The sequence below is a fragment of the Crassostrea angulata genome, chromosome 5 (genome assembly GCF_025612915.1).
Source record: "Crassostrea angulata isolate pt1a10 chromosome 5, ASM2561291v2, whole genome shotgun sequence".
Taxonomy (NCBI): Eukaryota; Metazoa; Mollusca; class Bivalvia; order Ostreida; family Ostreidae; genus Magallana; species Magallana angulata.
Window position 1 is genome coordinate 15,484,206 of NC_069115.1, and position 13,045 is coordinate 15,497,250.

The 13,045-nt window shown below is 30.0% G+C and overlaps 2 protein-coding genes across 2 annotated transcripts; both read right to left on the reverse strand.

Annotated features, from left to right (window-relative positions):
- Positions 1 to 6,592: 6,592 nt before the first annotated feature.
- LOC128185138 (scavenger receptor class F member 2-like) lies at positions 6,593 to 8,146 on the reverse strand. The gene is made up of 5 exons (XM_052854811.1): positions 8,070 to 8,146; positions 7,667 to 7,725; positions 7,180 to 7,317; positions 6,915 to 7,061; positions 6,593 to 6,801 (listed from the first exon to the last, which is right to left on the reverse strand). The coding sequence occupies exons 1-5, from the start codon at positions 8,144 to 8,146 to the stop codon at positions 6,593 to 6,595; spliced, it is 630 nt and encodes a 209-aa protein (XP_052710771.1).
- A 345-nt stretch (positions 8,147 to 8,491) lies between these two features.
- On the reverse strand, positions 8,492 to 10,512 carry LOC128183393 (platelet endothelial aggregation receptor 1-like). Its single transcript, XM_052852379.1, has 4 exons — positions 10,439 to 10,512; positions 9,825 to 9,883; positions 9,051 to 9,188; positions 8,492 to 8,649 (listed from the first exon to the last, which is right to left on the reverse strand). The coding sequence occupies exons 1-4, from the start codon at positions 10,510 to 10,512 to the stop codon at positions 8,492 to 8,494; spliced, it is 429 nt and encodes a 142-aa protein (XP_052708339.1).
- Between the last annotated feature and the right edge of the window lie 2,533 nt (positions 10,513 to 13,045).

The window sequence follows — 13,045 nt, forward strand, 5'->3', positions numbered from 1 at the left end:
ATTCATGCCATAATAAGGATAGGCGCATTTTCCCCGGCAGTTTTCACCAACATATCCGGAGATGCATCCTGTTTGAACTGAGAAAACAATGTATCTATTTTTTAAAAATTCCAGAATCAAATTTCAAATGAATAGTTGAAGGAATTTTATTAGTATATGTAGATGTATAATTAACTGTAACCTAATATTACATCAATACAGCCATTAGAAACGTCACACAAAAGCGGGTAGGTTAATGCTTCGCTTTGCGATTTCATGTACATGAGCTTAAATTTTACTAACTGTTTTATTTACATTTAAGTAAGTTTTGATAACATGAAAGTTATGTATGGACAACGAATATTATTATTATGTTCAATTCTTGGCACAGCAGATACTAGAAACCAGTTCAGTGCCATTCATCAAACCGTTTGCAACTTAGTCTCGTTTTTGTATACACCAGCATATCTACTCGATAGTAAATGAATCTATTTCTTTCTTTTTAGATACAAAAGATAAGAAAGATAAAGGATGATATTTTAAAAAAAACAAAAACACTGAAAAACGACGAATGAACAAACTAACATCCCCTCCCCCAAAGAAAAAGCTTTGCAGATTTTTACCTACTAGAAATAAGGAAGTTTTGTTATTCAGATTATTTATTTACAGTTTTACATGTATCTGGGACCGGTTTACATCCTAATTATTATATTTTTCAAACTGTTTACCTGTGGTTAGACTATTGCATCCTGTAGACACATTACACTTGTTTTTTCTACAATAGCATGTTCTTTGACAGTCCACTCCGTAATACGCATATGGGAACAATGATTAACAGTTCACTCCAGTGTAGCCTGGCGTGCATACTTGAAAATAGAAACACAACTAATGTGAAACATCAGATCCTATGATGAATCATTTTTTTATCTGTAAATCGGAGGAATTTTGCTCTGGATTCTATAGAAGAATAAAACTTCCAATTTTACTTGAACTAAGTGACCGATACATGCTAAATTTTGCAGGTGACTTCTTTAACAATTTTTAGTAGAAATTGTTAAAAGAATAAACTTAAATGAAGAATTCGGCAAAACATTTTATTAGAGAGGTCCAGTAATTCAACGTGTACATTTATAAATATTAGAAAATACGGAAATTCCTAATATTATGTGTATTACAACATAATTTCTGCTTACCGCGTAATTCTACAAGTTGTGCATAACGGGTGCACAAACATATTTGTAGCTCCATCCGTTGAAGTACACATAAAAATGCTTAACTTTCTATTATCAAATATAAGTAATTCAAAAAAAAGGATCAATTAATTATCTTCTACATTACATAATATAATAAAGTGTACTACATAGAAGTACATACAAATTTATTCTGGATGCAATGAAAAACTTAGACATAAAATACATTAACGTTTACATTTTCATTACTAGTGAAAATTGATTTCTGTTGACATAATATAACAGCTTTAGATATAATATTTTTATTGTAATGTTTAGAACACATATGATTATAAATCAAAGCATCAATAATGAAGCCTTAGATCAGTAGATTCACCTTCATTCATATGCAATTTGAAATGTATATTTCTTTTTAATATCTCTAATACATGTAGATGTCTACTTACGTTCACACGTCTGTGCTTTTGAATTCCAAAAAAAACCCAGGCAGCAACCATTTAAGAGTCTTTTAAGCACCAAATTAACTTAAATGAAATAAGTTTTCGAGTATGCTTGTCGTAGAATTATCCTGTTTTTTTTTTAACATAATATGTATTTTAATCACAAGTTTGTTTAAATATATGGTGGATATCTTTCATGCAATAATTGTTTTATATTACATTGTGTATTCTTACTAAAAGTGACAACGTCAAAATTATTAAACTTTACGTAGGTTAAAGCAGTTGAAAGAATGGTGAATGTTAACAAAAAAGGAATCATTTGATGCTGTTTTTTTTTTAATTTTATGAATTAAAAAAGTATGTTCGAAAATCAAATATTTTGCTTGCTATATAATTAATCTTCATTAAACTTTTCAACATTCGTAAATTTGTTAACGTTTTGCAGTAAAAGTATTTTGTAGCTCACAGTTGTAACAGAAGATGGCTTGACACTGTGCTGTGCGCGCCCGAGACAACCGTGACACAACCATTTTGTCATATAGTCTTTGCAATTGTTTCCAGTTTGAATCATTGACTTACAGGTTAGATAGGCAAGGACTGATAAACAGTCAACATTGTCCTGAGATATAATCACTTTTTGTACGTCGATTAAAAGTAATAGAATGACAATTTAACTTTTTTGTCTTTGCATTCATAGCACTTGTGGAATTAATTTCAAAATACTACTAAATGTCCTTAATTCACTTGTTTACTCTATTTAAAACAGTTTGTCTGTCATACGTTCTATTGCTTCATCCACGACTGACCTGAGTGATTGGTCTAATGATTAACTAAATAACACTTTTCATACAAAAAGGCATTAATAATATTTCACGGGCAATGAAATTGAAATTAGAGGTCATTGGAGTGGAACCATGCGACAAATACAGATTATCTCATGGTGTGCGATGGTATTTGATTTTTAACAACACACTGTGTCTGTTAGGGCTCGTTGAAAAAAAATCAACAAAAATCGTTGAATAAAAATCATATACCATCTCGAACAATAATGAATCCTACATGTATTTAATTTTTGCTCCAGTAGGTTAAGGCAACTCCGAGTTTAACGACCGTCAAAATGATGATCAATTTAAAAAATGTTTATTTTTATAAAAACAGCGCGGGATATTAATACCAAGTGAAAGAGTTCACCAAGATATCATTTTTTTTACTTCGGAATCGACTCAATCTTTGAAGCTGCCCTGCCATGGTATCACGTGACAGTTAAAAATAGATCACTTTTTTTACCTTAACAAAAACTCAAAAAGAGTAACACTACCCCAAAATTCATTTGTACATGTATGTTTGCTACAATAATTCGATTGGCAATTAGTTCATGTTTATTAGTATTACTGCTAGAATCCTATTGTACATTGCATATAATAAATATTGTAAATATTTATCGGAAACCCTCTCAACTTCTAAAATTTCATTGAAAATACTACGTATTTTTTGTTTAAAACAACAAAGCACAAGATTCTAGCAGCACTGTTCAGGTAGTTTAGGTTATATACCGTTGATATTTACCAAAATCATCTTTCCTAATATCCGGGGTAGTGTTACACTTTTGCCATTATTTGTACACACTGACTAGAAAGGCTGGTCAAGCCATATAAATGTCGATCCGCTTACCTTATAACACTCGCTGATTAAACAAAATATCCATGCCTGTATTATCCTGATTATATTCTAACTGACACTCATCTAAATCTTAGGTATCTGTATTAAATAAGTCTTATTTCGGCATTGTTTACACTGCATTCCGATAATTTGTCTCCCGACATGATCTTCTCTTTTAAACATGCTTGTGACGTCATCAATGATAATCATACTTAATCGAAGATATATTCAGTTAGAAGAGTTTCTAGTGAAATTATCCGCCATTTTTGGAGGATAGCGTGGGTATATTTCAAGCACCAGACCATATAGAAATTAAAGTTAAGGAAATAAACTAATGATTGTATGTGGCGATTTGATATTTTATGTATTGTATTATCACAATATACTTTGAAAAGTGTGTACTTCCTTTGTTCAGTTTTACAAATGACAGAGACTATTTACAACTGTTTAATTTAATAAAAATAACAAAATGGTGATGTTCATTCCACATTCAAACATATTTGAATTCATTCACGTTTACAGACACATAATGGATATCTTGATCTGCTATATTGTACATGTACAAAGTAAATGTTTGCATACCTAAGGAACTTGGTAACTCTTATTCTAATTAATACACATTTAATTTAGTGTCATATGAAAGTAATATCTCTTCACACAAAAAGACATTGTCAAATTAAATTAATGAAAATGATACCATTTATGAATATTAATTATAATGAATATTGAAAAAAAATGGGAGAGTCTCCAATGAAAATAGTTTTCTTTTAAATTAGCCCTGCAATTATTTCAACTTAAATATTTATTGAATAATTAATAACAATTAATTGATAATTAATGACAACTATATAAGGTGATTTTTAATTGTCTAATAATTGTAATTTATTTCATAGTTAACTCCTTATACTGATTTCCCCTACACATATCTACCAGAAAAATACTTTGCTGTTACATGTATTAGCTATATCTATGTACAAATCGAAATATTATGCTTATAGTTGAAAATTTACTTGTAAATGAATGCCATTGTGAAAAATATAACTCTAAAGGTGACCAGACCTTTAGATTAAAAAACTGGTAGGGGGATTTTCTGGACACTAATACTGTTATCCCCCCTACGCATCTAACAGAGAAATATACTGTTACATAAACATGCTAATTACTTATGTACAAATCTAAATATATGTTTGATATCTATATATTTTTCATGTAACAACCTGGTTATTTTTTTCCCTTCTATCTTTGCTGTATTAATGACATACTTAGCATGAAACATTTCATGTGCGGAAATTTACTTGTAAATGAATATTTTCCTCCTTTTTTTTCGTGCAAAATTGTAATACAAAAAAAATTTCAAAATGTATGTTGTACTAAGCCTCTGCGCAGGCCTGCTACCTTCTGTTTTGTTACATATATATGATTGAATAAATGTGTGAAAAAAAAAATAAAATAAAAACTCCTTCGTAAAATTTGAGTTAATTGTCCTTTATCTGAAATACCCAGCAGGGGATGCAAGCATCTATCCTCCAATCTTAAAGGATAAAATCTTACCCTCCAAAAATGAGGTTACCTAGACATGTTTAAGTGATGTGTGTAAGCTAATAGTTTGGTCATATCTGAGTCTATATTCCGTACTTGTAGAGCGTTTTTCAATGTTTAAAATCAATAATCTTCCGTATGTAACCTATCCATTTCCGTTAAAATACAAGTTTTTGAGGAAGAGGAAAAGCAACTATTTATGTTTTCATAGATCCTGATTACACTACTTAATATGTACTTGTATTGTACAATTAATAAATAATATCTATAATGGATGTTTACTTACGTATATGTTATGTTTTTTCTTTAATTCCATGACTTTTGAAGCAACTTTTGAATATCTGTTAAAAGAAGAAACAACCTTCAATGTTTGACAAAAAGCGACAAGAATATGTTACACAGAAATGATCCTTCTGCATAAAAATATGTGAATTCAAATCTGGTTCGTCAAAACCAATTTTTTCTTTTGAATTTATATTTGATACACTCCAACATTGTTGATTTTGATAAAATGCAGTGAGATTGAACGATTGCTTGTTGATGTTCAATTTTTGTAACATAAATCAGCTTGGTAAAGCGTTTCTAAAACTTGAAATAGTTATTTTACATTTATAAAGTCAACAATTTTTTAAACAGGTGGAAATTTCAATTCTTTTCTTTAAAATTGAAGTAATGATTGCTTACCTTTTTCATTGAAACTAAAAAATTTCAAATGTCATCTTATATATATTCGTTGTAAATACCATGAAACGTGCTAAAACATCTGTAAAACGAACCATACTGTGCAAGAAGCGATTCGCACCGTTACCAAAACAAACCGTACCGTTCACAAATCGAACCCCATCATTCATAAACCGTACCAATTAAACCGTGCAAACGCACGATTTTCAATGTCTGTAAAACGAAATGAAGCCCTTTTAATCTAATGGCTTTTATCTGAAGTCTTCCTCATCTAATGAATTTGAAAAAAAAAACCAAGCAAACTTTTATATTATCGCCTTATAACTGAATTATTCTTCATATGAATGCAGTAATCGGCGGATCATTTATACATATGTTCGGTTTCGAATGGTACTGATGCCTGAATTAGAAGTGTTTATTTCGTTGAGCCACAAAAATATGTCATCTGGTAATTCATGATAAAACATATTATGTCTGTTCTATGTATCAATACTCGACTGTGTACCAGTCAAATACAGATCATGACTACGTCAGTATAATTCATAAGTTGAACACACTTTTCTTTGATTTGTTTTTTTCTGTTAACATATTTTGACTATCCATACAACTTCCTTCCTGTTTTCTTCCCTTTTCTTCTCTGTGTGTATCTGTCTGTTATTTTTTTTTTGGAAAAAAATTCTATGATAATTTGTTCATTTAAAAAAGTGAAATTTATTTATTTTACAACAATTGATAAAAAACAACTTATATTTATATTTTTCGTTGGCAAGGATGTTAGCTCGAGGGGGTCATCAATGTGCGAGGAAACCGGAGCACACGGAGAAAACATACATGTCCAAGCGGGCAACCACTAAACCCTTTCATATACAACCACTGTCGATCATGGGGATCGAACTAGAGTTGCAGCGGTGAGAAGCGAGTGCATTGTTCAATACGCTACTTTGACACCCAATCAAATGTTCGAGCGAGAGTAATCCTATGATGTAAGACCATATTAAGGATGGCACATCAAGAAATATACAATTCTATATGTATAACAACATATTCATTTTATCATGAAAGAAAAAAGTTAAGACTAAAATCCTTTTTCATACATTTTATGTGTCAAAAAAAAAATAATTGTCCGATAATTCTCTGAAATATTGAATTGATATAAGATGCTATACCTTTTCTGACATTGGTACATCCTATAGAAACATCACATCTCTCTTTGTCACAGTTACATTGACCTTGACATTCTTCGCCATAGTAAGGATATGAACATTTTCCCCTACAGTTCTTTCCAAAGTACCCAGGATTACAATCCGATGGCACTGTATTTATAACATAATAAAAACTATAACCGAATAGTAACACACAGTTTTAGCTTAAAATCAACAAATTCATATACCTATTAAAACAAGGATTTGGTTTATTGTTTTAAAACCTGTTGTGTCCGCAAAACATCCCGTAGAAACATCACACAAGTTTTCGTCACAATCACATCGTTCCCGGCAATCTTTCCCGAAATATGGATACACGCATTTGGCGCGGCAGTTTTTTCCAAAGTATCCAGGGCTGCATCCTTCTGAAGCTAATTTGATACATTAAAAAAATAAGAATTTAAGAAAAATAAGTCTATGTTTTCCAAAAATATTTTAATTAAATGTACTCAATCTCTTCTTCAATATTCTGTTTTTGCTTTTGTTAACCTGTAGTTGGACCAATACATCCAGTAGAAACATTACACATGTCTTTGGTACAGTTGCATAATCTTTGACAGTCTTCACCATAAAGGGGATAAGGACACAACGATGTACAATTTATTCCATTGTAGCCTGGCATACAACCTGCAAATATATTGTCTAAAGTCTAATGTTTATATGAACTTGGTAGTAAGTTGAAATGTATTTTAAAATAACCATATAATTAAAATCCCATTTATGCCTTTGTATCTAGAACTTAAATTGTAACTTTCTTTCTTTTTGCAATACAGTACAGCATATAAGCGATTTTTGCGTTGATAGTGCAATCTCTTAAATTCGTTATTAAACCTTTACTTTTAGTAAAAAAACAACTCTTTTGTTCGATTACTTCCATTTCATAATATGATTTAAAATGCAGAAATTCTTTTTAGACAGAATATAACTCTTTGATCTGCAATTTCTTTTATATATCCTTTAATGGTTGTTTTCGTACGTTCACACCGTTGTGTCTCTGTGTTCCACGAAGAACCTGTACAACAGCCTTTGTAAACCCTGTTACATAAATGAGATAAAATTACTTCCTAAAAGCACCGTATTCAAAGCAAATCTGTTTCTAGTATATTGTGTCTCTGTTTTATCTCTTTTCTGATTAAATCTTTGTTTTCTAGTTTACTGGGGAAATGTGCAATGTAAAATAAGAAAACACATATATACAATTTTGTTAAAACAAACTCTCAATTGACAAACCATTCAATCTTACTGAAAGTCTTATTGTCGACATAACATAGTACACAATTTTTGGTGAAATGTACAAAACACCCCTCACTTTTGCATACTTGTGGTAAAATACAAGTTATTAACAACGTATCTAGGTAAATAAAATTAATTCTTCTTACCCTTCGCATTTGGTAGCCGTGGTGTAACTCGGCATGGAAGTGCATATATATATTTCCAGTATGAGTTGTATAAACATGCTTTGTTTAACATCTAAACAACAAGTCTTATACGTTCATGTATCCGGTATTGTTAAAACGTTTCATATAACAAATGTTAACTTCCTTGTTTTATAATTGTTCATGGATTACAAATATAGGAAGGTTGACTTTATAGCTTTATTACCTTTAAAATATATGGGTCATTGATGGTGTATAGAAAAGGAACAACATTATAGTCAACAATTTACTGTGTAGGATATTATTCATTGGCTAAATGAGAAAACATATAACAATAAAAAAAAACCCCGATATTCTTAGGGTAAAAAACGATCATGGGTATTAGGATTCTTTTTGTTTATCACAAATCAGACTAGTGTTAAATCTTATGCAATACCTTTTATCAAATCTGTACATCCGGTAGAAAAGTCACATCTTTTTTCGTCACAGTCACATTGGCCTTGACAATCCACACCGTAGTAAGGATAGGCGCATTTACCTCGACATTTTTCACCAATGTATCCAGAAATGCATTCTGTTTGAACTAAAAAACACTTATGGTTGAACTAATAAGATTTTATTTGTAGAATCAATTGTAACCTATTGTAAAAGCATTACCGCCGCTAAATACGGAACACAGAAAGCGGGGAGGATAATGCTACGCTTCGCATTTGATGTGAATGAGCTGATTTAAATTCTACAAAATGTTTCATTAACTTTTCAATACGTTTTTGTTACATGTTTGAACAATGAATATTATTATTATGGTACAATTCAAGGAATGGCAGATACATGTACTAGTAATCGGCACGATGCCGTTCTTCTAACCGTTTTCAACTTATCTCCTTCCTTGTTCCCAACGCTTTTGACTTAACTTTCGATGAAATAAAGTTTCACAATACCTGGGACCGGTTTACATCCTAATTTTTTTTCCAAATTGTTTACCTGTGGTTAGACTATTGCATCCTGTAGACACATCACACATGTTTCTACTACATTTACATGATCTTTGACAGTCCACTCCGTAATAAGGATATGGGCACGATGATGAACAGTTCACCCCAGTATAGCCTGGCATGCATCCTTGGAAAAAGATACACAACTAATGTGAAATATAAGAGGTTAAAATGAATCAGCTTCAGAAAGTTTTTTTTTATTAATGAAAAAAGTAATATTAAACTACAATTTAAACTCTTTGTGCCTGATCATCAAAATTATCAAAAGTGCTGGTGATTTCATGAACAATAGAAAACTGTTTTGAAAAAAATTTAACTTTTATGTTAACTTAACTTAATGTTGAAGTTCGCAAGAATTATATTATTTCATTTGTAAGTTTTATAGACGTTGGATAGGTATTAAAACGTTTAAAATGTTTATAAGAAATCAGTTTAATGGCATCCTCTGCAATACATATTACTTTAAGATACAATACATGTACATGTAAGTACACAATTGTTTGGTATGGATGTAATGAAGGGTTGATAGATGGAATAAATTCACGTTTGCACCTGTCTTCGTAACTGAAATTAATCTTTTGTAACATAATATAACAGTTTTAGATTAAAGATAAGTTACTTTGTCATTTAATAAAAAAAATACTACGATTATGAAATTCAAATAAAAAACTAATAAGGACGCTTTTACTCAGTAAGATTCACACTAATCAGTAAATGTACATTTATATATATCTAAGTCTGACTCTAATGGATGTTTACTCACGTTCACACTTTTGTGTTTTTGAGTTCCAAAAGAATCCTTGGCAACAACCTTTATAAAATCTGTTAAGCAACAAAGTCAACTTTATCTTATAAAAAAAGAATTTAACGCCTGCTGATTTTTTTTTATGTATGTGTTTTTCAATTTTTGATCGAATTATGTTTGTATATCTTTCTTTATTTCCGGTTTTATACAGCGAGATAAATGGGAGGAACAAATTGTGAGGTAATTTATCGCATATACATGTTTATATGAACTTTATGAAAATTAATCAGTTCAGTTAGACACACAAACTTTGTTTGTTTACAAGTGAAATTCCAGATAAGTTTTAACAACCCGTTAACTAAAAATTTTAGGTAATGATTTATAATGCGTACAACATTCCGTATGATCAAATTTTGTACATTTTATCTGATTTACGTTGTCATAATTAAAAGGTAAATCATCGTTTTTAAGTCACCGTGCCATTTTAGATTTAATATAATTTATTTTGCATTATCATAGTCAACAGTTTATGTCAAACAGGAAAAACAATCAAATATTTTTTTTTGTATTTGAAATGTAGTTTTAATAGTTATAGTTATTAATTATTTGTCTAGCTGATAAGTCATTCCTACCTTTCGCATCCAGGTCCCATGGTGTACCTTGTCATGAACATGCATGCTAAAATCTGTATTACGAGTTGAAACATCGTGTTTTGTTAAGCATTCAACCAACTAGTTTTAAAGTGTTGTGTGTTAGTTAATGAAATTGACATATATGTTTGTCTGGTACTTGTAGAGCGTTTAATTCTGTTTTATAATCAAAAGTCTTCATTATATAGCCCATTCATTTCCGTAAAAACAACATATCATTCGGAAATAATAGATTTAAAGTAACTACATGTATTTATTCTTCTCATGAATCAAAATCACAATATTCTATATACTATATAAAAAGAATATTTTTTTGAAAGTTTCTTATGGATGACTTTTACATTCAAACTGTTGTGTTTCTGCATTCCATGAGGAATCTTTGAAGAGGTTATTAAATAGCAAAATGATTTTTAAGTTTAAAGCAATATGAGCTGTATGATTTAGAATTTTATTTTGCTGCAAAAAACCCGCTAGTATGATAAATCTACATATAACTTAAACTGTTATGATAAACAAGATTTGAAAAAAAAACCCAACAATTTTTGTCAGAAGAAAGATTTCTCTTCTAAGGAAGAGACAGCAGATCAATTTTTGTACAGGACGACAATAATTAAATTTTGCTCCAATTAAGGCTTCTAAACTTTCCCACAAAAGTATGGCTAACAGAATATTAAAAACCATGATATCTTTTGTCATTTTAGTAGAAAGTCACATTTTCGTAAAAAAACAATTCCGAGATGTAAATGCAGCTCATTTTGCTTTAAAAAGGGTGAATTTAACGTTTGTTTGTCAATAATGATATTAAGTAAATGTTGTTTTTCATTTTCAATCAAATACGCTTCTGCATTTGCATATCATTAATCATTTTGGTTAAATGCGACAAGATCAAACAATTGTTTGTTGTTTAATTTCTAAATATAAATAAGTTTAATTAACTGTTCAAATAAAATTGAAATAAATTATTGGACATTTATATAGTTAACAATTTTTGTAGAAAAATACGTAGAACAGAAACTATATTTTTCATTGAAAAGATTTAATGATCCATAAACGTCATCGTAAAACAAAACGTATTTACGAATGAGGTCAATGGGTCATTGATGGCGTACAAATTATAATCAATGATTAAGATTTATAATGGCAGTACTCTGTAATTTTATCCGGATGATGATTTATTTTATATTGTAATCAATTTCTCGTCAATTAAAAGTTGCAAAACCTATCCTTTTCATTTCTTATTTTTTTTCACTGTCGATGAACAAACACAAGTAAAATGTATATTTTTCAGTTTGTTAAAAATATAATCATTTCAATCGAATAAATTTATTATGTTTCTCTAACAAATAAAAGAAATATTTTTAAATTTTTATATTAATTGCAGTAAAATCAATTATGATAATAACTTATTCACCTAATTAGTTAATCATTCATACCCTTCGCATTCAGCTGTATTTGTGTGCCCTAACATGAACGTACATATCCATATTTGCAGCAAGAACCGGACCATATTATTATCATAGACATTCACACAACAGCTGATTAAGCGTTATAATGACGAAAATAGCATATCTACGCGTATCCGGTATTGTTATCGAACTCATTCATAAAAATGGGCCCAACACTTTCCTCTACAAATTTTTCATGTACAAATAGAGACTAACTATTGTTCTTACCGCGCAAATTAGAAAAAAATAAGAATAACCTTCTATAAAATGCGATTCGTATTATTGCCTGATCTTATTTATCTAAAAAGAACTATATATGATAAGAGTTAAATTTGGCCCCCATAATTCGCCATTTTTTAAGTGTTTCGGGTACAATAAAATGTTAACTAATTTTATAGAAGAGTTGATATAAAATATATTTCTCATCTATATATTTGATTTATTTCCACTCACTGGCAGTATATGACGTCAGAAGTGACGCCATTTCTATAATTCAATCAAAATCAGCCAAAAATTGACATTTTTGTTATCTATTTACGAATGGGAAATATAGAGCGCATGCTTGAACAAGGAAATTTTTTTTGTCACTTATCAGTCTTGGCTAGATACATCCCTGATTAAAATATTTTATTTGTTCAAGAATGCGCTCTATGTTTTCGGAAGGAAAAACTGCTTGAAAACAAGCTGTTTTACGCTAAAAATGCAAAAATGGCGGGAAAAGGTTGTCTTTACAATGTCATATTTCTAAATTGTGGGCACTTGAACCAAAATGAATATTATGTAAACACATCACATACATATCTGTACTAAGAAAACAAAGAATGATAGTAAAATGATGATGTTCATTTTAGGGGGCCATTTTAGGCCCTTATCATATATAGTCCTTTGAAAAACAACTTTCCTTTTATATAAACAATCAATTTTTTTAAAAACATTGTTTTATATCTTAATTCATTTTCAAAAGGATGCATTTGTTCTGCGGATCATTTATACATATGTTCTCTTTTAACCAGAACTAATGCGTAAATTAAAAATATGTGTGTATATGTAGTTGCTAACTGCGAACATTTGTCTCATCGTAAATTATGACAGCGTATGTTCGTTTTCTGTATCATCACTCGCCTATTTAGCATTCAAAGGCAGA

Excerpts from the sequence above, each read along its gene's own strand:
- LOC128185138 (XM_052854811.1), bottom strand. The coding sequence starts at position 8,146 with ATGTTTATACAACTCATACTGGAAATATATATATGCACTTCCATGCCG. Across the intron at positions 7,318-7,666 it reads AGAGACACAACGGTGTGAAC|GTTGTATGCCAGGCTACAAT; the intron begins GTACGAAAACAA and ends ATATATTTGCAG. Across the intron at positions 6,802-6,914 it reads ATGTTTTGCGGACACAACAG|TGCCATCGGATTGTAATCCT; the intron begins GTTTTAAAACAA and ends TTATAAATACAG.
- LOC128183393 (XM_052852379.1), bottom strand. The coding sequence starts at position 10,512 with ATGTTTCAACTCGTAATACAGATTTTAGCATGCATGTTCATGACAAGG. Across the intron at positions 9,189-9,824 it reads AAAAACACAAAAGTGTGAAC|GATGCATGCCAGGCTATACT; the intron begins GTGAGTAAACAT and ends TCTTTTTCCAAG. Across the intron at positions 8,650-9,050 it reads ATGCAATAGTCTAACCACAG|TTCAAACAGAATGCATTTCT; the intron begins GTAAACAATTTG and ends AGTGTTTTTTAG.